The sequence below is a fragment of the Salvelinus namaycush genome, chromosome 17 (assembly GCF_016432855.1).
Source record: "Salvelinus namaycush isolate Seneca chromosome 17, SaNama_1.0, whole genome shotgun sequence".
Taxonomy (NCBI): Eukaryota; Metazoa; Chordata; class Actinopteri; order Salmoniformes; family Salmonidae; genus Salvelinus; species Salvelinus namaycush.
In genome coordinates this window covers 18,696,243-18,720,250 of record NC_052323.1, presented here as the reverse complement: position 1 = coordinate 18,720,250, position 24,008 = coordinate 18,696,243, and the positions used below count along the sequence as shown (strand labels likewise).

The window sequence follows — 24,008 nt, the reverse complement described above, 5'->3', positions numbered from 1 at the left end:
CACAGTTCATCAAAAACACTAATCTACCAAAAAGAGAACCATTTGGTTGTTGGAGGTATGGAAAAGCAATGAGTAAAAGTGAAAACAATGTAGCAATCAGAACACACATTAAAAACACAATTCAACATTTTAGAAAGGAAACATGATACATATTTTATTCACACTTTACAAAAAAGCTACAACAGTATCAGCAATTCAGGGTTATCAAACCAGACATTGGTTTCTGGAGAGAAAAAAGAAGAAAAAAAGAGGAAAGTAGGGACAGAAAACAACTTTTAAAGGACATTAATATTTCAATATTTTTCCTCTGTAAAAATTCATAAAATGCTAACTTTAGCACAGTGGCTTCAGTATCATATTTACTTTAAAAAGGTGATCATATTTTATTTAATTGACAAATCATTGTGGGCTAGACGGGGCAACTATCATAAGTGTGCATTATTACATTTCCTGTTAAAAATGTGACAGTTGCAACAGTGTCAGCCACTATTGACATATTTCATGTTTTGGTCCCGGTGATAAAACAGATAGATAATAGCAACAAGTCTGTGTGGGCCACCTGATAGCCTGCCCTACAGATGGTACCAGAGTGGCTGGAACCATACAGGGGCTTCTGTAGAGGGGTTAAAAAGACAGGACTAAAGGAATACACTTGACCGTTAAGGGGTTTTAAAGGGGAACATGCTTTTGTAGATTCAGAATTTAGATTCGTGGTGGAGGCCGGGGCAGGGTCAAGAGAGGCTAGGTGGCTATGGGGATAAGGGGTTCTAGAGTACAAGGAGGGTGCAAAACATTATGGAACTGAGGGGGCTTACAAGAGGTCTTCGCTTTGCCCCAGAAAAAACAAGACAAATATTCCATACCTGATTACTAGATCGCTCACCCAGGAGGAGAGATATACATACACACACCCCATAACATGCTCACAGCTCATACAAAAAAATAATATCCTAACATAAGCCAAAAGCACAAAATCTTCACAAATGTCTCGACAGTATTTAAAAATAAACAGAAGAGGTTGTTCCGGCGTTCGCCGATTGTAAATAGTGCAAGACTACAAACTGCGAAGGTGAGGCACAATGTTCCGGTTGTACAACACTGGAATTATGGAATAGTGGAGGTGTGATGTGAAAACCCTCTGAGGACATATCTGAAATGACACTTTATTTCCCCATGTAGTACACGCTTGACCAGAGCCACACAGGACTGGTCAACAGTAGTACACTCTTGACCAGAGCCACACAGGACTGGTCAACAGTAGTACACGCTTGACCAGAGCCACACAGGACTGGTCAACAGTAGTACTCTTGACCAGAGCAACACAGGACTGGTCAACAGTAGTAAACTAAAGGGAATAGGGTGTTATTGGTATCCAAAGTGTCTCAGAGTATGGATCAGTTGTTTCTTTTAGATCATAATGAATAATATGGACAGATCCTAGATCAGCACTCCTACTCGGAGACTTTGTGGATACAGGCCATGGTGTTACTATGGCCTGAACTGTGAATGGATGAATGGTAGGTTAGGTTGGTGGCAGGAAGGCTTATTAATAGAATGGGTGAGAAGCATCAGGAGGTTTAGTCAGTAGATCTATTTACAATCTGAGCAACATGCCCTCAAATCAAAAACAGCAGGAAACCAATCAATACTGATACATCAAAACAGTTAACCTGGGGGGGGGGAGTGAACGCTCAGAACAACCCCTTACGTATTTTGTACAAGCTGGTAATTTGAATTAATCTTAACATTTCCTGGATAAAAATGTAGTCATAGTTTACAATACAATCCTGTATTTTCCTCAAATCAGATCAGTACAAAAACCGCCAGAAAACAGGTCTTTAGTGGCTCATATACAATCATGTAAAGACTGAATCTACATTTATATTCTGTACAAACACTGGTGGAAAAACCCCACTGCTGTAGAGTAGGGAATTTATGGCTGGGGGAAAGTCACTACTGGCCTCAAGAGACAGTGCTACAAGATCTGTGTGTGTGTGACCATGAGGATTGCTGGTTTAAACTCCTGTAAATCAGCTAGTGACCTCCCTCTGCTTAAAAAAAATAACAAACTAAGTGAAATTTGTTGATAATTCCCCATCCCATTGCCCCTCAGCCAAAACCCCATTCCCTATTACGAAAGGTGGTAACTGGTCCAAACGAAGTCATGAACAAGAAAATGGATGACCGTCGCGTACGCAAACAGGAGGTAATAGTGTGCAAAAAGGGATTGCCACTAATGACATGTTATGCAACTAAACTCATTACATTTGGTTTCAGTCCAGAGAATCCAGATGCGTTTCTAGCACTATGCCTGACCGGCAAGCCGACAAACCTGTGCTAACTAGAGCTAAGCTTGCCACACGTGGGTCCAGACAAGTGTATTTGGTGGATGCAGTAGTCCTAAAGGATAACAATACGTCTAAAAACCTCAACAGTGAGTCTTAATGCACCAGTGGGGTTAGTTTCTATTGCACCACTTGGATAGGGAGACAATGGACTGAGTTCTATTAGTCAATGAGAGGACTGGTAGCACCAGGTGAGCACCACAGTAGTGGACCCACAAAGAGATGGGCCCTGTAGCAGAGAGGAGCGCTACTCTCTCCTATGGGATGCTCCAGATATATGGGAGATATCTAAGTACCATCACATTGAGCCCAGAGGAGAGAAAAGCGAAGGCCCACCCCGAGCCTTGGCTGGTAGGGAGAGTGAGACAGACCAGTCTAACACTGTTTTTGCTGGTTTGAGATTGGTATAGGACAGACCATCAGCTCGAATTTTGAGAAGTGGTGTCCTTTCTCTCCTTGCCTCATGAAGGTGTCCACAACTCTCAAGTGACAGATTTTCTTGTGCCATTGTTCAAGACTGCACAGGTCATGTCAAAGTCAACAAGAGTCTGCTGGTATTGCTAAAAATTAATCTCAATATCTATAATGGGCCAAGGGGATATTGTGAAATTGGATGCTACCATCTGTTAAGGAGTTACAAAAGCATTATGGGTAAGAATGACAGGGGGATCTAAAACACAAGATAATATAATGGACAGACAGGATTTACTTTAGCATTATCAAAATGAAAACAAGGAAAATAAAAAATATATCTATAATAACAGAAATCCCTGTCAGCCAGACCTCACTGTATGGCTGATTCTTTTTTAACAGGATGGTTGCCTGTCTTGTCTTCCTCCTTCAGTTTGAAGAAGAGAGGCGATGGAGGGAGAGGCTTTAGACCAAATTACAGCGCCCCCCTCCCCCCGGTGGTGTCTCACGACTACCTGCGGCCTCCAGGCAGGTGGATGCCGTTGACCTGGTTGTTGACCTGGTTGTTGACCTGGCCCTGGGGCAGGGTGCTGGGCAGCAGCAGCTCCAGTTGGGTGAACAGGGAGAAGTGGTCAGAGGGGATGTGGGGGTGCGGACAGCCGCTGATATTGTTCTCATGGAGCCAGTTGGAGTCCAGGGGACCCAGGATGCCCAACACGTTGAGCTGAGGCTTGGAGTAGAAGATGTAGTCAATCACACCCTGAGGAGAGAGAGAGAAAAGAGGGGGATGAGTGAGGAGGAGCCTCGGTTAGGGAAAATGTGTGCCGGGCAATTGGCAGACCCCATTTTAGTTTACCGGACAAATTACATTTACTGCCAAATCTAATGGAAACCCAAATAAATCCAGTCATGTGGCTAACGCTGTTTTAGGAGTGCCCAGACCACATGTAAGTGACCGCAATGAATATTGATCTACAGAAGCAGGGATAATAAACAATCCAAAGGTCAAACTGCTACTCCTACTACACGTAACAGAAAGCCTACATGTCCAACGTGATTTGTACTAGCAGTTTAGACCCCAAACAGACGCAAGTTTACCGCACACTACCTTCTCAGACTGTTGGCTAACCTTAGGCCTAACAGAAAACAAAGGTCAGCAGAGTTTCTAAACCCAGAGGGCCAACAGAGCAATACTTCAGGGAACACTGGCGAAGCAGACTCAGCAGACCAGGCCAGGGTCTTGGGTTTGAGAAGTCAATAAAGGTGAGAAATCCTTCTTAGGTTGTCAATTTGCTCAATTTCTAAAGGCACAGCCTAAATTGGAGCCAATGTCTTAAGTTGAACATGTTATTTCTCCAACCTTGTGAAAGTGACAAACTGACATGCCTTTGATTTGGTGGCCTGCACATGTGAAGATCGGCACGAGATGACCATTAGACACGATGAAATGTTAATGTCCATAAGCTTAGCTAGCCAATGCCGCCATGACATAGCCTACACGTGTGATCAGGGATTTTTATTGGAGTAGCAGTTTCTACACATCTGCATAACAAAATATTTATTGATGTACAGGAAAAGAAAGTTATACTCTTCCTTAAAATGGACTGATATGACATTTCTGTACAAACACTACTGCAGGTCTGTCAACCTCTTTGGTGCGGGCTGGTACCAGTTGATTCAACGTTGCAAGTCTGACCTCAAAACAGGCAGGTAGACTGAGTAAGCTACAGAGATTATGCAATTGGAAAGACCTGCAACAACCTCCATACAATGTGATTTAAGCCATTTTATTATCCCTTTTTTCCCTTAAAATAAAAATCAGGATGTATTCTGCCAGACATTGTCCAGCAATGTCAGCTTATGTATTTTTGGGCCAAAAGCAGTCAATTATTTTTCTGCACACAATGTCAGATTAGATGAAACGTTTACAAAGCAGGTGCATGTTCCAGTAAAGACTGACAACAGTGGGGGGTTAGGTAAATTTCAATGCCAGAAAAACACAATTTCCTGACTAATCAGGACTAGATCAAACAGCAATCTGTAATATGTCAAGAGAAGGCCTCAGAGACAGTGCTTCAGATGTGCTTGTGTTTGAGCGCCTCCCTCACCTTGAAGTCGAAGGTGTAGTTGGTGTAAGGCATCAGGCTGTCCTCGTAGGCGCTCCTCAGCTTGAAGCCGTGGGTGATCCTGGAGTTGGACGTGGAGTTCCCGTTCTTGCCGTTGCAGTTAAAATTGGTGAGGCTGTCGAGGTAGCGCAGCTCCTTGAAGTCCTTGTGGGTGCAGTCCACTCCACCTTGACTCAGGTACTCCACCACGCCTGGGGAGAGACGGTAGGGATTTACATTGGTCCTGTTCAATATGGGGGAATGAGCCAACTAAACATCCAATAAGACAGATGTTAATTTTCGATTGCCCTACTGAACACAAGCGAGGTGGACAAGTGTCTTCATTACTTCATTCACAGTAACCATCACCTAACAAGCAGCTAGTGTGCCCATCACTACACTGCTTGCTTGTACCTTTCCCTTCCTTTCCAACTCAGTCACTCACCAGAGTCTGGTAGAGAGTTGAGGTCAGCACAAAGCACTAGAGGGATGCTGTTGGTCTCCCCAGAGACAGAGGAGAGTTTGAGGCTGCGCGTGGCCTTGTCCACAATGTTCTTCACCTCAGACAGGAACATCATGGTCTGGACCAGCTTGACGTCAGAGTACTCCGGGTCCCAGTGCATGTGGGCATTGGCCACCAGTAGGAGCTGTTTCTCCATGCCGTGCAGAGACTTCCCCGCTGGAGAGGAGAGAGAGAAGTTTGGGGTTTACTTTAAAGGCAGAGCACAGCTAAGGAAAACTCGAGCTAGGGAAGCGCAGCAGTCACTCCCCTTTTGAAGTAAAGGAGTTGTGGTACACACTGGGCCAGATTAAGAAAATCACAGGCCCCGGGCTTTGGCTACTCAGACAATGACAAACAGATCAAACTGGTCTTGAATTCAAACAATAGCCCAGGCCAATGAAGCGACAGTAAAATATTTCAGTTCATTGGACTACACATACAGTGCAGTCGGGAAAAGAAGCCACACCCTTGACTTTGTACCACATTGACGCTTTAAAAAAAACTAACAATCTACACAAAATATCCCATAGAAATGTATTAAAAATAAAAAGCAGAAACACCTTCACCTAAGTATTCAGACCCTTTACTAGGATACTCAAATTATATTTTTCACATGGGTCGAATACAACAGATCGAAGTCGACCGATTATGATTTTAACGCCGATACCGATTATTGGAGGACCAAAAAAAGCCGCTAGCGATTATTGGAGAACCAAAAAAAGCTGCTACCGATTAATCAGCCAATTTTTATATATGTAAAATAACAATACTGAATGAACACTTTAACTTAATATAATACATAAATAAAATCAATTTAGTCTCAAATAATGAAACGTTCAATTTGGTTGAAATAATGCAAAAACAGTGTTGGAGAAGAAAGTAAAAGTGCAATATGTGCCATGTAAAAAAGCTAACGTTTAAGTTCCTTGCTCAGAACATATGAAAACTGGTGGTTTCTTTTTTTTTTTTTTGTCTTCAATATTCCCAGGTAAGAAGTTTTAGGTTGTAGTTATAGGACTATTTCAAATATCTTTGACTATTGGATGATCTAATAGGTACTTTAGTACTGCCAGCCTAATCTCGGGAGTTGATAGGCTTGAAGTCATAAACAGCGCAATGCTTGAAGCATTGCGAAGAGCTGCTGGCCAAAGCAGGAAAGTGCTGTTAGAATGAATGCTTACGAGCCTGCTGCTGCCTACCACCGCTCAGTCAGACTGTTCTATCAAATCATAGACTTAATTATAACACACAGAAATACGAGCCTTTAGGTCATTAATATGGTAAAACCCGGAAACTATCATTTCGAAAACAAAACGTTTATTCTTTTCAGTGAAATACGGAACCGTTCCGTATTTTATCTAACGGGTGGCATCCATAAGTCTAAATATTGCTGTTACATTGCACAACCTTCAATGGTATGTCATAATTCCGAAAAATTCTGGCAAATTAGTTCGCAACAAGCCAGGCGGCCCAAACTGTTGCATATATCCTGACACTGCGTGCAATATACGCAAGAGAGGTGACAATTCCCCTAGTTTAATATTGCCTGCTAACATGAATTTCTTTTAACTAAATATGGAGGTTTAAAAATATATACTTCTGTGTATTGATTTTAAGAAAGGCATTGAGGTTTATGGTTAGGTACATTCGTGCAACGATTGTGCTTTTTCCGCAAATGCGCCTTTGTTAAATCATCCCCCGTTTGGCGAAGTTGGCCGTCTTTGTTAGGACGAAATGGTCTCCACACAGTTCGCAACGAGCCAGGCGGCCCAAACTGCTGCATATACCCTGACTGTTGCACAGAACGCAAGAGAAGTGACAATTTCCCTTGTTAAAAGAAATTCAGTTAGCAGGCAATATTAACTAAATATGCAGGTTAAAAAAATATATACACTTGTGTATTGAGTTTAAGAAATGCTTTGATGTTTAGGTACACATTGGTGCAACGACAGTGCTTTTTTTACACCACCCGTTTGGCGAAGTAGGCTGTGATTCAATGATAAATTAACAGGCATCTCATCGATTATATGCAACGCAGGACAAGCTAGATAAACTAGTAATATCATCAACCATGTGTAGTTACCTAGTGATTGTTAAGATTTATAAAAACAATGATACGTTTAATGCTAGCTAGCACCTTACCTTGGCTCCTTGCTGCACTCGCATAACAGGTAGTCAGCCTGCCACGCAGTCTCCTCGTGGAGTGAAATGTAAATCGGCCATGATCGGTGTAAAAAGAAAATGCAGATTACCGATTGTTATGAAAACGAAATCGGGCCAAATTAAAATCGGCCATTCCGATTAAATCGGTCGACCTCTAGACCTTAGTGAAATGCTTACTTACAAGCCCTTAACCAACAATGCAGTTAAGAAAAAGTATTAAGTAAAAAAATAGTAAAATTATAAAAGAATAACGTTCAAGAGCAGCAGTAAAATAACTGTGGTGAGGCTATATACAGGGGGTATCGGTACAGAGTCAATGTGTGGGGGGGAACAGGTTAGTCGAGGTAATATGTACTTGTAAGTAGAGTTCAAGTGACTATGCATAGATAACCAGAGAGTAGCAGCTGCGTAAATGAGGGTTTGAGGTGGGGATGACAACGCAAATAATCTGAGTAGCCATTTGATAAGCTGTTCAAGAGTCCTATGGATTTGGGGGGGGGGGGGGGGGGGGTAATGCTGTTAAGCCTTTTGGACCAAACAAGCGGTACCGCATGCCGTGCGGTAGCAGACAGAACAGTCTGACTAGGGTGGCTGGAATCTGACAATTTCTAAGGCCTTCCTCTGACACCGCCTGGTATAGAGGTCCTGGAAGCTTGGCCCCAGTGATGTACTAGCCAGTACGCATTACCCTCTGTAGTGCCTTGCGGTCAGAGGCCGAGCAGTTGCCATACCAGGCAGTGATGCAACCAGTCAGGATACTCTCGATGGTGCAGCTGTAGAACCATTTGAAGATCTGAAGACCCATGCCAAATCTTTTCAGTCTCCTGAGGGGGAAATAGGTTTTGTCGTGCCCACTTCACAACAGTCTTTGTGTTTTGACCATGATAGTTTATTGGTGATGTGAACAAGGAACTTGAATCTCTCAACCTGCTCCACTACAGCCCCGTCGATGAGAATGCGGGCGAGCTCTGTCCTCCTTTTCTTGTAGTGCACAATCTCCTTTGTCTTGATCACGTTGAGGGAGAGGTTGTTGTCCTGGCACCACAAGGCCAGGTCTCTGACCTCCTCCCTATAGGCTGTCTCATCGTTGTCAGTGATCAGGCCTACCACTTGTCGTCGGCAAACTTGGTGTTTGAGTCGTGCCTGGCTATGCAGTCATGGGTGAACAGGGAGTACGGGGACGACGACACTGAGAACGGATCCCTGAGAGGCACTCCTGTTGAGGATCAGATTTTTATGAATCCAAGATGGCGTAGCAGTCGGACTTGTTTGTCTTGTCCCACGTAAGTAGTCGGTCTCATCGTTTTTCAGTATATATTTTAATCTAAATATACTTTCCTGCAACCCGCCCCACCCAATGTGGTAAAGATCTGCAATTTTTATACGTTATAACTGAAACCTCCATCAGAAGCTAGCCAGCTAACTAGCTACGGTTAGCAGTCTTCACCTTTAGCTCGGTCACCAGCCAGCTTTAGCTCGGTCAATACCTGCCAGTTTGCACAGCGCAATATTGGACTGCTTTTCTCCACCACAACACTGGATTCCTGCCGCAAGCTCTGGGCTATTACACCGAGTCATCGCAGCTAGCTAGCTGCAATTGAGTGGCTACCGCTGGTTAACGCCTCTGTCCTGAAGCACGCACCAGTTAGCCTTGAGCTAGGCCCATCTCCCAGCTAGCCAAAGAGGTATACCCGCTAATTCCTGGGCTAGAATACCTATTTTGCCAATTGGCCTGGACCCTTCATTGCCAACATGGAGCCCTGCCGATCCATCACGACTGGTCTGCCGACGTAATCTTCCCATGTGGTTTCAACAGGCTGTTGCGTTGTCACCGAAGACTGCTAGCCCCGGCCCGCTAGCTTTCTGAACGCCGTGGCTCCAGCTCGCCTCGCAACGTAGCGACTACCGGACTCACCTATTGCTGCTCATTGGAACCTAGGATCACTTGGCTACACATGCCTTTCTCTAATGTCAATATGCCTTGTCTTCTGCTGTTTCGGTTAGTTTTATTTCACTGTAGAGCCCCTAGTCCAGCTCAACATGTTTTAGATAGCCCTTTTGTCACACACCCCACACATGGAGACCTCACCTGGCTTAGCTGGTTTCTCCAGAGACGCAAGCTCTCTCATCGTCACTTAATGCCTAGGTTGACCCCCACTGTACTCACATCCTACCATACCCTTGTCTGTACATTATGCCCTGAATCTATTCTACCAGGCCCAGAAATCTGCCCCTTCTATTCACTGTCCCCAACGCACTAGACGACCAGTTCTTATAGCCGTTAGCCATACCCTTAACCTCTACATCAACAGAGGTATAGGATAACTTCTTTGGGATAGGGGGCAGTATTTTCACATCCGGATGAAAAGCATGCCCAAAGTAAACTGCCTGCTACTCAGGCCCAGAAGCTGGTCTATGCATATTATTTGTAGATTTGGATAGAAAACTCAGAAGTTTCTAAAACTGTGAGTATAACAGAACTTATTTGGCAGGCGAAACCCCGAGGACAAACCATCCAGGATTTTTTGAGATCCCCATAGAAAACCCATTAGAAATCCAGATCACTCTTTTCAAGGCACTTGCTTGGAGTTCCTATCGCTTCCACTGAATGTCAACAGTCTTTAGAAATTGGTTGATATTTTTCCTTTGATAAATGAAGTAGCCCTGTTCAGAACGAGGGAAGTGTATTGTTTGATAGAAGCGCACGACCAGAAAAGCACGCTCCACTTTGTTTTCCTCCGGTATTGAACGCAGTTTATGCTGTCTTAAAATTTGATAGATTATTTAAGTTAAAAAATACCTAAAGTTGTATAAGGAAAGTTGTTTGAAATGTTTGGACAAAGATTACAGGTAACTTTGTAGTCATGTTGCGCGATTTGGAACCGGTGTTTTTCTGGATCAAACGCGCCAAATAATTAATCGAACAAAAGGACCATTTGTGATGTTTATGGGACATATTGGAGTGCCAAAAGAAATGCTCGTCAAAGGCATGAATTATATCTTTATTTATGAATTTCGTGTCGCGCCTGGCGGGTTGACATATGACTGTCTGTTTGATGGGGTGCTATCCTCAGATAATAGCATGGTTTGCTGTCGCCGTAAAGCCTTATTGAAATCTGACACGTTGGCTGGATTAACAACAACTGTAGCTTTAATTTAGTGTATTGCATGTGTGATTTCATGAAAGTTTAATATTTATAGTAATTAAAATTTGGCGCTCTGCCATTTCACCGGATGTTGGTCAGGTGGGACGGTACCTAGCCTAGAGAGGTTAACCCAGGCCCTGTAGCCCCCAGCATCACACCTATTTCCCAGGTGCTCTCATTTGTTGACATCTGTAACCGTAAAAGCCTTGGTTTCAAGCACGTTATCATCAGAAGCCTCCTCCCTATATGTTTTTTTATTCACTGCTGTGGCACTCCTCCAACCCTGATGTCCTAGCCGTGTCTGAATCCTGGCTTAGGAAGGCCACCAAACATTCTGAAACTTCCACCCAACAACATTTTCTGTCAAGATAAAACTGCCAAATGGGGCAGAGTTGCAATCTACTGCAGAGATAGCCTGCAGAGTTGTCATACTATCCAGGTCTGTGCCCAAACAGTTTGAGCTTCTACTTTTAAAAATCCACCTTTCCAGAAATATGTCTCCCTGTTGCCGCTTGTTATAGACCCCCCTCAGCCCCCAGCTGTGCCCTGGACACCTTGTGTGAATTGATTGCCCCCCATCTATCTTCAGAGTTCGTACTGTTAGGTGACCTAAACTGGGACATGCATAACACCTACATCCTGCAATCTAAACTAGATGTCCTCAGTCTCACACAAATTATCAAGGAACCTACTAGGTACAACCGGAAATACATAAACATGGGCACCCGCAGATAACATACTGACAAACTTGCCCTCTAAATATACCTCTACTGACTTTAACCAGGATCTCAGCGATCACTGCCTCATCGCCTGCGTCCGTAAGGGGCCCGCAGTCAAACGACCACCCCTCATCACTGTCAAATGCTCCCTAAAGCACCTCAGCGAGCAGGCCTTTCTAATCGACCTGGCCCGGGTATCCTGGAAGGATATTGACCTCATCCCGTCAGTAGAGGATGCCTGGTTCTTTAAAAGTGCTTTCCTCACCATCTTAAATAAGCATGAAAAAATAGGTAGAACTAAGAACAGATATAGCCGGTGGGTCAGTCATGGTGTGGGGTGGCATTTCTTTGTGGGGCCGCACAGCCCTCCATGTGCTCGCCAGAGGTAGCCTGACTGCCATTAGGTACCGAGATGAGATTCTCAGACCCCTTGTGAGACCATATGCTGACACATGCACATGTGGCCTGCTGGAGGTCATTTTGCAGGGCTCTGGCAGTGCGCTCCTCCTTGCACAAAGGCGGAGGTAGCGGTCCTGCTGCTGGGTTGTTGCCCTCCTACGGCCTCCTCCACGTCTCCTGATGTACTGGCCTCCAATCTCTGGACACTACGCTGACAGACACAGCAAACCTTCTTGCCACAGCTCACATTGATGTGCCATCCTGGATGAGCTGCACTACCTGAGCCACTTGTGTGGGTTGTAGACTCCGTCTCATGCTACCACTAGAGTGAAAGCACCGCCAGCATTCAAAAGTGACCAAAACATCAGCCAGGAAGCATAGGAACTGAGAAGTGGTCTGTGGTCACCACCTGCAGAACCACTCCTTTATTGGGGGTGTCTTGCTAATTGCCTATAATTTCCACCTTTTGTCTATTCCATTTGCACAACAGCATGTGAAATTTATTGTCAATCAGTGTTGCTTCCTAAGTGGACAGTTTGATTTCACAGAAGTGTGATTGACTTGGAGTTACATTGTGTTGTTTAAGTGTTCCCTTTATTTTTTTGAGCAGTGTATATATCTCAATGATGTCACTCATGCTGCTGGTGATTCTCTCATCCACCTCTACGCAGACGACACCATTCTGTATACACCTGGCCCTTCTTTGGACACTGCTAACAAACCTCCAAACGAGCTTCAATGCCTTACAACACTCCTTCCATGGCCTCCAACTGCTCTAAAAATGCTAGTAAAACATTATGCGTGCTCCTCAACCGATTGCTGCCCGCACGTCCAGCATCACTACTCTGGACGGTTCTGACTTAGGTTTTTGTCCACATATTCTAGGTGTCTGGCTAGACTGTAAACTCTCCTTCCAGACTCAAATTAAGCATCTCCAATCCAAAATCAAATCTAGAATCGGCTTCCAATTTCGCAACAATGCCTCCTTCACTCATGCTGCCAAACATACCCTCGTAAAACTGACCGTCCTACCGATCCTCGACTTCGGCGATGTCATTTACAAAATGGCCTCCACTCTATTCAGCAAATTGGATGTAGTCTATCACAGTGCCATTCTTCTTGTCACCAAAGCCCCAAATACTACCCACCACTGGGACCTGTATGCTCTCATTGGCTGGTCCTCGTTACATATTCGTCACCAAACCCACTGGCTCCAGGTCATCTATAAGTCTTTGCTAGATAAAGCCCCGACTTATGTCAGCTCACTGGTCACCATAGCAACACCCACCCGTAGCACGCGCTCCAGCAGGTATATTTCACTGGCCAGCCACAAAGCCAACACTTCCTTTGGCCGCCTTTCCTTCCAGTCCTCTGCTGCCAATGACTGGAACAAATTGCAAACATCTCTGAAGCTGGAGTCTATATCTCCCTCTCTAACTTTAAGCATCAGCTGCCAGAGCAGCTTACTGATCACTGCACCTGGACACAGCACACCCAACTCTCATCCCCATATTGTTATTTATGTTTTTGCACCACCATCACGCTAAATTGTAATTATTTCACCACTATGGCCTATTTATTGCCTTACCTCCCTAACCTTACAACATTTGCACACACTGTACATAGATTTCCCTATTGTGTTTGACTGTACACTTGTTTATCCCATGTGTAACTTGTTGTTGCACTGCTTTGCTTCATCTTGGCCAGGTCACAGTTGTAAATGAGAACTTGTTCTCAACTGGCCTACCTGGTTAAATAAGGTGAAGAAAAGTGTTACCTACCTTTACTTCCTGCCCATCAGGAAGTCCAGGATCCAGTTGCAGTGGGAGGCGTTTCATCCCAGGGTCATTAGCTTAGTGATGCGCTTTGAGGGAAGTATGGTGTTGAACACTGAGCTGTAGTCAATGAATGGCATTTTCGTAGGTGTTCCTTTTGTTCACGTGGAAAAGGACAGTGTGGAGTGCAATAGAGCTTGCATCATCTGTGGATCTGTTGGGGGCAGTATGCAAATTGGAGTGGGTCTAGGGTTTCTGGGATAATGGTGGTGAGCCATGACCAGCCTTTCAAAGCATTTCATGGCTACAGACGTGAGTGCTACGGGTCAGTAGTCATTTAGCCAGGTTACCTTAGTGTTTTTGGGCACAGGGACTATGGTGGTCTGCCTGAAACATGTTGGTATTACAGACTCAGACAGGGACCAACTTGGCAGTTGGTCAGCACATCTTTTTAAAGGTCTTTGGTCAGCTACGAAAAACGTGATCACAGTCAACCGGAACAGCTGATGCTCTCATGCATGCTTCAGCGTTCCTTGCCTCAAAGCGGGCATAAGGAATTTAGGATCGCGGCTGGGCTGCTCTTTGTAGTCTAATAGTTTGCAAGCCGTGCAGTATGATTCAATCTTAGTCTTGTATTGATGCTTGGCCTGTTTGACGGTTTGTCAGAGGGCATAGCGGGATTTCTTATAAGCGGCTGGGTTAGAGTCCCGCTCCTTGAAAACAGTAGCTCTACCCTTTAGCTCAGTGCGGATATTGCGTGTAATCCATGGCTTCTGGATGGGTTATGTAAATACGGTCACTGTGGGGACGACGTCATCAATGCATGTATTGATGCCGTCGGAAGAATCCCAGAACATATTCCGGTCTGTGCTACCAAAAGGTTGTGTAGCTTAGCATCTGTCATCTGACCACCTCTGTATTGACAGAGTCACTGGTGATTCATGCTTTAGTTTTTGCTTTTAACAGGAGGATAGAATTTTGGGTAGAATTGCCAAATGGAGGGTGAGGGAGAGCTTTGTATACATCTGTGTGTGGAGATGTTGCACATTTAACATGCTGGTCGTAATTAGGTAAAACTGATTTAAGTTTCTCTGCATTAAAGTCCCCGGGCACTAGGAACGCCGCCTCTGGATGAGCGTTTTCCTGTTTGCTTATGGCCTTATACAGCTCATTGAGTGCGGACTTCGTGCCAGCATCGGTTTGTGGTGGTAAATAGACAGCTATGAAAAAATGATGAACACACTATTTAACAAGAGTTGTCTACAGCTTATCATGAGATACACTACCTCAAGCGAGCAAAACCTTGAGACTTCCTTAATATTAGATTTTGTGCACCAACTGTTTACAAATACAGACCACCACCCCTTGTCTTACTGATGCAGCGTAAAGCCCGCCAGCTGTATTTTATCCATGTGGTCGTTCAGCCATGACTCGGTGCAACATAAGATAGTTAATGTCCCGTTGGTAGGATATTCGTGATTGTAGCGCGTCTATTTTGTTATCCAATGAATGTACGTTGGCTAATAGGACTGACGGTAGAGGCAGATTACCAGCTCTCCGTCTCCTCCTGCCAAAGACGGAGATGAGGGCCTTGTCGGGTGTCTGAAGTAAATCCTTTGCATCCGACTCGTTAGAAACATTTGTCCAGTAAGTACTCGCTGTCCTGATATCCAGAAGCTCTTTTCGGTCATAAGAGACAGTGGCAGAAACATTATGTACAAAATAAGTTACAAATAACACGAAAAAACAAGACAACTGGTTAAGAGCCCGTAAAAGTGGCAGCCATCTCCTCTAGCACCACATGATTTGGAAAGGTACACCTGTCTATGTAAGGTCCCATAGTTGACAGTGGATGTCAGAGCAAAACTCTAAGAAGGGTACCAAAAAAAATGTCTGCAGCATTTAAAGTCCCCAAGAACAGTGGCATCCAATCTTAAAATGGTAGAAGTTTGGAACCACCAAGACTCTTCCTAGAGCTGGACGCCTGGCCAAACTGAGCAATCGGGGGAGAAGCTGCTCCTTGATGAAAACCTGCTCCAGAGTGCTCAGGACCTCAGACTAGCAGATGGTGAAGTGTGATAAATTACTTCAGAGAATGTGTTTCCAAAGCTCTAGTGCAATGCCAGCAAGTTTTACACCACTCCAGCCAATGCTTGGCATTGCACATGGTGATTGTTTTCTCGTGAGCAGTTGCTTGGCCATGGAAACACATTTCATGAAGCTCCCGACGAACAGTTCTTGTGCTGACATTGCTTCGAGGCAATTTGGTGGCATCCTATGACGGTGCCATGTTGAAAGTCACTGAGCTTTTCAGAACGGGCGATTACACTGCCAATGTTTTTCTATGGAAATTGCATGGCTGTGTGTTCAATTTTATACACCTGTCAGCAACGGGTACAGCTGGAATAGACAAATCCACTAATTTGAAGGAGTGTCCACATACTTTAGAAACTGGGTTGTTCGAGCTCTGAATGCTGATTGGCTGACAGACGTGGTATATCAGACCGTATTCCACGGGTATGACAAAGCATCTTTTTACAGCTGTAAATTAGGTTTGTAGCCAGTTTATAATAGCAATAAGGCATCTCAGTACTTGGTGGTATACGGCCAATATACCATGGCTAAGGGGCTGTACACAAGCACTCCACTTTGTGTTGTGCGAAGCCCTTAGCTATGGTATATTGGCCATATACCACACCTTCTCGTGCATAAAAAAAAATAATTACATATATATACACACACACACCACAAACATGGAAAATAAACAAAATGTAATTTCACAGTTCATAAGGAAATATGTAAATTGAAAAATGAATTAGGCCCCAATATGGATTTCATGACTGGGCAGGGGCGCAGCCATAGGTTGGCCTGGGAGGGCATAGGCCCACCCAGACAACCAGAATACATTTTTCCCCACAAAAAGTTATTTATTAAAGACAAATGTATGTGTATTTAACATTTCTGGGATCTTTATTTCAGGTCATGAAACCGATCATTTGCATGTTGCATTTGAGATAGATATACAAATAGGATACATACAGTAGGCTACTAAATAAAAATGTCCAGTGGCACACTGACTCATCTAATGATAAAGACGAAGCCATAGGCTACTCACGGTGACAGCTGATGCACTTCTCATCTGAAGATGAGCTACTTTGAAAAACAGTGCTGCTGTCAGCCCAAAAAAAATGTGAGATGAGATTTTTCTACTGGTTCTAGAGAGATTAGTGTTCTCTTTTTAGCAGTAGGGATTTGCTTTCCAAACGGAATTTCTCACAGTTGTACATTTGCACAAGGCAAACAGACAGCCGCAACCAAACATAGAAATAAAATCAATAGATGGCCGATCCCATTCAAATCAGGGCTGGTAGACATTTTTTAATATGCAGTTAATGGCATTAATCAGTTACCCACCGAGGCAGGGCCCCCCCAGTCACACGTGGGCTCCCTACCTCTACTCCTCAGCCCTGGTAAGCCCCTGCATTTAACAGGCCCTTGGTACACATTTAAAACAAACACATTCCTAAGCATTGATGAAAAAGACACTACCCCCCACCCCCAATTTAGTTTAACGCCGATGTTCAAAACCGATGTCAAAGCTGAAGTGCATACCTTTAATGTAGGTGACGTAATGACGCCACAAAAAATACCGCGCTATTCGTGCAACACATCATTCCTAACCCACAATGTCTGCTGTGTGGATCTATTTTGATGTTTCAAAGGAAGATAACAAAAAGGCCACATGCAACGTTTGTGCTGCTATTATTTCCTGACGGAAGAAAGTGAAATCATTCAATACCACAAACCTAATTACTCATTTGATAGTGCATCACCCCCAGACGTTCAGCGACTACTGAGAATAAAAGCAGAAACACTAAGAGCACACTTCCAACAACTAAACAAGTTCATGTCGACTAGTCATTTGAAAGAGAACGAAAATTTCAGCGAGACAACTCGAAAGCGAAATCCAGTAATGCCAAGATAATGTAATTCATTGCCCTTGACAATCAACCGTTCTGTTGTGGATGTTGGCTTTCGCCTACTGGTCGAGCACATCAAGCCCCGGTACACACTACCAAGTAGGCGCTATTTTTCCAGATATTTCCCTACCAGAGTTACAGTATTGTTGAATCGCACATCCACGAACTACTTGCTATGGGCGTTGCGGCTATTAGCTTCACAACTGACATTTGGACCAGCGACATGAGCAAGCGGAGTCTGACTGCACAGTTGGTTGACGAGGATTTCGTACCGAGGAAAGCCATATTGCATGTTCAAGAATGTGCTGGTTCTCATACCGCAGCTGCCATTTCAACGGCATTTGAGAAAATGTTTGAAACTTGGAAAATCCCCCAAAAAGTACACCCTGCGAATTGTGATAATGCACGTAACTTAAAGTCTTTGGAAGAATATGGAGTTGCCAGTTTGCCATGCATGGCACACACGGTGCAACTGGCTGTGAACGAAGGTTTTTTGGTGCCCAATGCAGCATATCTGACAGTGGCAACAGGTAGGAAGATAGCGGGTCATTTTAAACACTCACCGCTAGCATACAGCACCTGCAAGCAATACAGGAGCAGCTTGGAGTGAAAATTAAAAGGCTTAATTAAGATGCTTCCACCAGATGGAACAGTCCTATTTACATAGAGCCTGCTGGAACAAAAATAGGTGCTTGACGTGTACGCTACCGACTTGGAATTACCTGCAACAATCAGTACAAACCAGTGGACTCATTGAAAACATGCACACTCCTAGCTCCATTCGAACAACTGACCCAAGAAATAAGCTCTTCAACTGCGTCTGCAGCAGACGTGATACCCGCTGTCATGGCATTGAAACACCTGCTCAACAAAACTGCCGACACAGACCTTGTGGTTAAAACTTGCAAAAGTACTCTACTAGACGCTGTGAACAAGCAATTCAGGGGCATTCTCTGATCCTCTTTACTGTGTCACCATCATGCTCGATGCGAGGTACAAGGGCCGCTACTTCGACCCAGACAAAAAAAACAGGGTTACTGTGAAATGTTAGACAAGATGGAAACAGACACAGTAACAGCACACACCCAAGAAGAGGACCCACGACTTTAGAGGCCATGGACAGACAGGGCTGAAACTTCACTGTTTGACATGATGAAATCCTGGTTGTAAGTGAAAGAAATAAGTTTTGTTTATTTTTTACTGGTAATGGGGACATACGTAAATGCCAACAAAACAACTTTTTTTTGTCAGACGTATTTTCATTTTCTGTTACTACATCGGCCTAATGATCCTTTGGAATGCAAGAATAAAGCAATATGTTGTATTAAATGTACGACTACCCCCCATTATTTGCAGATACTAGGATACCTGAGAACCTACTATTCCCAGGAAAGATGCACTTGGATACTGGAGAAGTAACAAGCACCGTTTTCCCCATCCTAGCTAAAGCTGCACGTAAGTATCTTGGTATGTATCTGCACGTAAGTATCTTGCACGTAAGTACCTTATCAGTGAGCACCTTTTCAGTGCTGCTTCACACATTGTAGACGAAAAAAAAGAGTCGGGTGACAAAGTTTAGCAGGTCCTCTTTGTTTAGAAAAACCTTCACCAAAAGTTAAAATTGTAAATGGGTGGTCATATTGTAACCCAGGCATCTAGAGTCACTGGAAAAATGTTTACTAAGCCCAATGGATTTTCTGTTCATTCATGGCTGGCATAAGTCAAGATTTCCATTTAATTTAAAACTCAAGTGTTTAAAAAAATACAAATATTTCCTAAATGAAAGATTAGATGTGTTATAAATTTGCTCTCATTTTACTAATCAAGTCAGTTGAGCACATTTGAAAATGTTAAGTTGTGCCATTTATAGCAGTTTATGACAGTCTAGAGTCATTTTGCCAAGCATTTAAAGCTAAAATGATTAACTGCATTTTAGTTTAAACCAATATTTATTTCAAAGCATTTAAGTTTCTCCATACGGTCAAAACTGGATAGTAGGAAGAGCCACCAACAACTTAACCATCTTTGTAACGCAGGGCAGCTAAAATATTTGTCTGTTAAAATACATTCACAGATGTAATTTTTCTAAGTTAAACAATCGGTTCCTAACTGAACAAATTAACATATGACACCGTTTCAACTATTTAACTGTACTAGAACCCTTAAAAGGCTGCTAAAATGTTAAATTATATATATGGGGGAATATTGGAATCGGCCAAAAAAGTCATATCGGTGCATCCCTACTTATACTTGTTCAGTCTTATGAACTCCAAAGGAGTAAGAACCAGATGAAGAGGCAGGTGTCACGAGCGGGGTCTAAGGTGAGAAATAGGACAGGGCCACGGCTAGGTGTGGGGACTTGGGTTAGAAATAGGACAGGGCCATAAGTACTCACAGGATTCCTCCATCATCTCCTTGCGGACCTCCAGCAGTACGGCCACTCCGATGTTGTCCTTGGTCATGACCCTGTTGAGCATGGCCTCAGAGCCCTCAGAGTTAGCCATGGCTAGCTGGTTAAACTCCACCGTGTGTTTCTGCACCACGCTGAACCTGAGGGAGGACAGAGCAAGAAATAAAGAGAAGCAAGGGTGAACAGGGAGAGGTGTTATAAAAGTCTGTCACTAACCAGGTTTCTATCCAACCTTTATGCAAGTAAAGTAGGTCAGATAGAAAATGACATGCCTGACAGAAACAGCACATTTGTCAGATTAACTTTCTAAATGTAGACAAGGTGGTATCTTTGTGTTTAAAAGTAATTAAATATTGATAACCATCGCATTGAAGTAAACTTGGGAGTCAGGCAATGACGTTTTGTCCTCCCACTACAACTTGGAAAAGCATGCAGGTTATTAGGCTACAGATAATAAACTATTAACTTCAGGGTAGTGAAAGTGCACGGTGATGAGCTTCATGTTCCTCTCCAATAAATACCAAGGGTGTTATTCTGGTGACATTATCGATGCTTGGCTGCTGTTTGACAAATAAATTGCTCTTATCCATAAGAATCTCATCATGTAGGTAGCCTACCCATCCCATCTGCGAACTGTTGGCTAGAGAGCATGTGTCAAGACCAGAGTGGGCACATTTGCTATTTAACAACCATCAGCGGAGATGAAAATATAATGGAAACCCATGTAACTAGTAATTGTTTATATTCAAATGAAAATCTGTTGCCAATTGTATGGATACCTAGCAATTGAGTATTGTGGTCAGGGAAAAAGAGATGCATTGACAGAACTTCAGTTGCACTCACTTTTCTGTCCTGTAGAATACTGCGCAACCGTCCACATGTTTGCGGTCTGACTCGTGCATGGTTCTGGCTCGAGACTTGGGGCTGAAGAAGCCCTCATAGCCCTGCTCCTTCAGCTCTGGCAGGAAGTACTGGTAGTACTGCTCTGTCTCCACTTCCTGTTGAAAACAAAGCAATAACATGAGTGGACAGATATGACTGAATGCACCCATAACATGTACCAGGGAAATCCAGTGTGCGCACTCCGGGCAATCAGTTACATGAATTGATCAGAGAGAAACCATAAGGAGAGAAGCAGTTTATCCCTGGTTGAGGTAAACATGTACCTGTAGGCTGATGATGTCAGCGCTGCAGTTCATGATCTCCTGCATGATGGACTTCTTCCTGTACTCCCAGTTGAGGGCCCAGGAGGGGCAGTAGCCGTAGAGCTGGCGTGTGGCGTACTTATCACACAGCACGTTGTAGCACATAACAGAGAACAATGCTGAGAAGGAGGAACAGGGAGAAAAATAGGAAATTGCATCTTATTCAGCTTAATGCTTTCCCCCCCTCATTTATACTTATATTGAATTGTGGTTTTGTGTGATAGGCTGTGTGCTGGTACTGTGTGTACAGGGACTGTCTGCTGGCTTCTCACCAGAAGGCCTCGTCTGGTCAGGCTCCTGGAGTGCGATCCACGACCGGGACGGGGGCTGCTCTGTGGGGGCTGGGGAGAGGGTTATCCACCTTAGCCATTGGTACTTTTTTTTTTTTTTTTTTTTTTTTTACAATATCAAAAACAGTGTGTGAGAGGCAGACTTACTGCATTTGATTGAACCTGCCAGATTGTCCAGCAGGTAGTTGAGCAGTTTCCTGGTGCCATCATGCTCCTGGTACAGGCTCATGATTTCTTGTGCAAGTGGGTTTCCTGTTAGGAGTGAAGAACACAATGTTGAATGACATCAAATAAATGCCACGGGATCAACAATGGGGTCTCTAGGATACAATTGTTACCAAAACGATAAGCCACACTCACCTTTCAACCCCAGTGTTTGTAACTGAAACAGTTTCCCCAATTCAAATGGCAGAACCCGCAACTGGTTGTTATTTAAAAGCAGTTCCCTGTTGAGGGCGGACACATGGAAACGCAAGTGTCAGAGACTAGCCCCCCTGACAATACAGCCCCTTCCTCAACCTTCCCATAAATAAAACACATTGACCAGTCATCAATACAGGCAAAAGCAAATCTTCTGAACCAAACAGGCTTTTTAAAATGGGACAATGGTTATTTTCAGCACCAACCAGTTACAAGCCCAGTTTAGAACAAAGTGAATCGTGGGAATCATGGTTCCCAGCGAATCACCTGAGAGACACCATGTTGCCGAGCTCTGCCGGCAGGCTCCTGATCTTATTGGACGATAGATCCAGGTACAACAGGTTGTGTAGTTTGGCAATGTCAGGTGGGATGCGTGACAGACAGTTGTCAGCGATGTGTAGGGCAGTGAGGTGGGTCAGAGTCCACAGAGACGGGCTCAGGCTTCTGACATTACCTGGAGACAGAAATGTGGAGGGGGAGACCGGTAGATAAACATACACTGGTGAGTCAGGTCTCTGTGTGATGGCTTTCTATGCAAAGCAGATACAGGTTGAATTCTACCCAATTTGAATGTACATAAGTAAACACTCATGCTGGACTTCATGGTCGAGACAAAATACAGGCCTATAATAGAGGCCCTTATCCTCTAAGGATGACTAGAATGCTGGTCACTTTACAAAAAAGGTTGTGAGAAACTGGCCTAGACTATCCCCACATGGTCCTAATATGAGAACAGCACCCCTCCACAGCCTCCGGGCCAACCCCTGCCGTGCTCACCAGTGATTTCCAGCTCAGGCCAGTAAGACTTCTTTCCATTGGCTGCCTCCTCAGTTGACATGATGGTGTACATCCGCCTGGGGTCTGGCGGGTCATATTTTTCTTTGGGCATTCCTGCTGTAACACTGTGTAGAAAAAGTTTAATAACTATGAACATTATTCACTGATAAAATAAATATCAAACACCTTGAGGTATGCATGGTGCACATCTGACATTTTTTAGAATGACTTCACTAATGCTACTTTACAAACATGCACAGGCCGGCCATTCAGGCCATCCTTGTAACTTTTCAAGAGGGTGTCACTTGAGTTTGACAACTTCTGGAAATGAGGCTCAAGAAAGATGTGGCTATTATTGGCTGGCAGATAATTATTTCTGAAATTAGTAACTCAGTTACAATGTCATGAGAATGTATTGCTTTACAGATTACCACCCAGTGATTTCAATAAAGTTGTATTTATGTAATACTCATGGCATGACATAACAGTTAAGTTAACTACCTAGCCAATTAGCTAGCTACACACCAGGCCGCATAAAGCAATAACCACAATCACCAGCTAACTTAATTATAACAAATTGGCTGGCTAGCTAGCTAATTGAGTGGCGCGTTGAAGCCATAAAGTCAGGAAAACAATAGCTAACTGGCCTAACATGTTAGCTAGGGGCTAGCTAGCAAGTTAGCCAACGGTCATTAATACCGAATAACTTCGCGAGAATGATAGTTAGCTAACCAATGAATTAAGATAACGTTCGCGTAATTATTTTATAACTGACCATAACACATTAGCTAGGCTGACTGAGCAACAGTAAACGTTAACTAGCTAACTCACTTATGTTATGGCTAACTAGCAAACCCCCGCTGAAAGCTAGATAGCCACATTTTTCTAACCTGTCCGACTTCATATGGCTAGGTAAGGTAATATCAACGCAGTAGTAATTTGAAACATGAGCTGTGGATCTGTCTCACCCAAATAAACTCGTCGCCTGTGTTGATGATTTTTACCTGCAAACGCATACCAACTCGCGAGGACGTGTGCGTGCTCTTTTGTTTCTACTTGCTTCACTCGTTTCCGCTGCTGTATCACAGGGAGAAAACAAGCATCATGGCGACTGTCAGGATTTTTTTTCCTTCTCTACGATGACAACTCTTGATGCTATTGGCTGGCTTTTGGACGGACCGCACCATCTGTGATTGAACCAGCGACTTTGGGTGAACATTTATGGACCAAACGCAACTTCAGGGGTGTGTTCAAGAATCAACAGCTGTTAATCAAACTGCTATGATATCACATGGCTCTGAACTTATTATGAGGTGAAACCTTCATTGGTCGTTATAATGAGCAAATCATGGCCACTGTAA

At 43.8% G+C, this 24,008-nt stretch overlaps 1 protein-coding gene across 2 annotated transcripts; it reads right to left on the bottom strand.

Annotated features, from left to right (window-relative positions):
- Positions 1 to 120: 120 nt before the first annotated feature.
- LOC120062395 (CCR4-NOT transcription complex subunit 6-like) lies at positions 121 to 23,995 on the bottom strand. Of its 2 annotated transcripts, none has more exons than XM_039012342.1 (12): positions 23,616 to 23,995; positions 22,648 to 22,772; positions 22,138 to 22,324; positions 21,811 to 21,896; positions 21,598 to 21,702; positions 21,433 to 21,501; positions 21,122 to 21,279; positions 20,799 to 20,953; positions 19,941 to 20,095; positions 5,307 to 5,540; positions 4,865 to 5,073; positions 121 to 3,516 (listed from the first exon to the last, which is right to left on the bottom strand). In XM_039012342.1, exons 2-12 carry the CDS (start codon positions 22,757 to 22,759, stop codon positions 3,268 to 3,270), a joined length of 1,719 nt encoding a protein of 572 aa, XP_038868270.1. In that variant the 5' UTR covers positions 22,760 to 22,772; positions 23,616 to 23,995; the 3' UTR covers positions 121 to 3,267. The 2 variants fall into 2 exon arrangements, with proteins under 2 accessions (XP_038868270.1, XP_038868269.1); XM_039012341.1 differs by having other exon boundaries at positions 23,652 to 23,979.
- Positions 23,996 to 24,008: the final 13 nt, after the last annotated feature.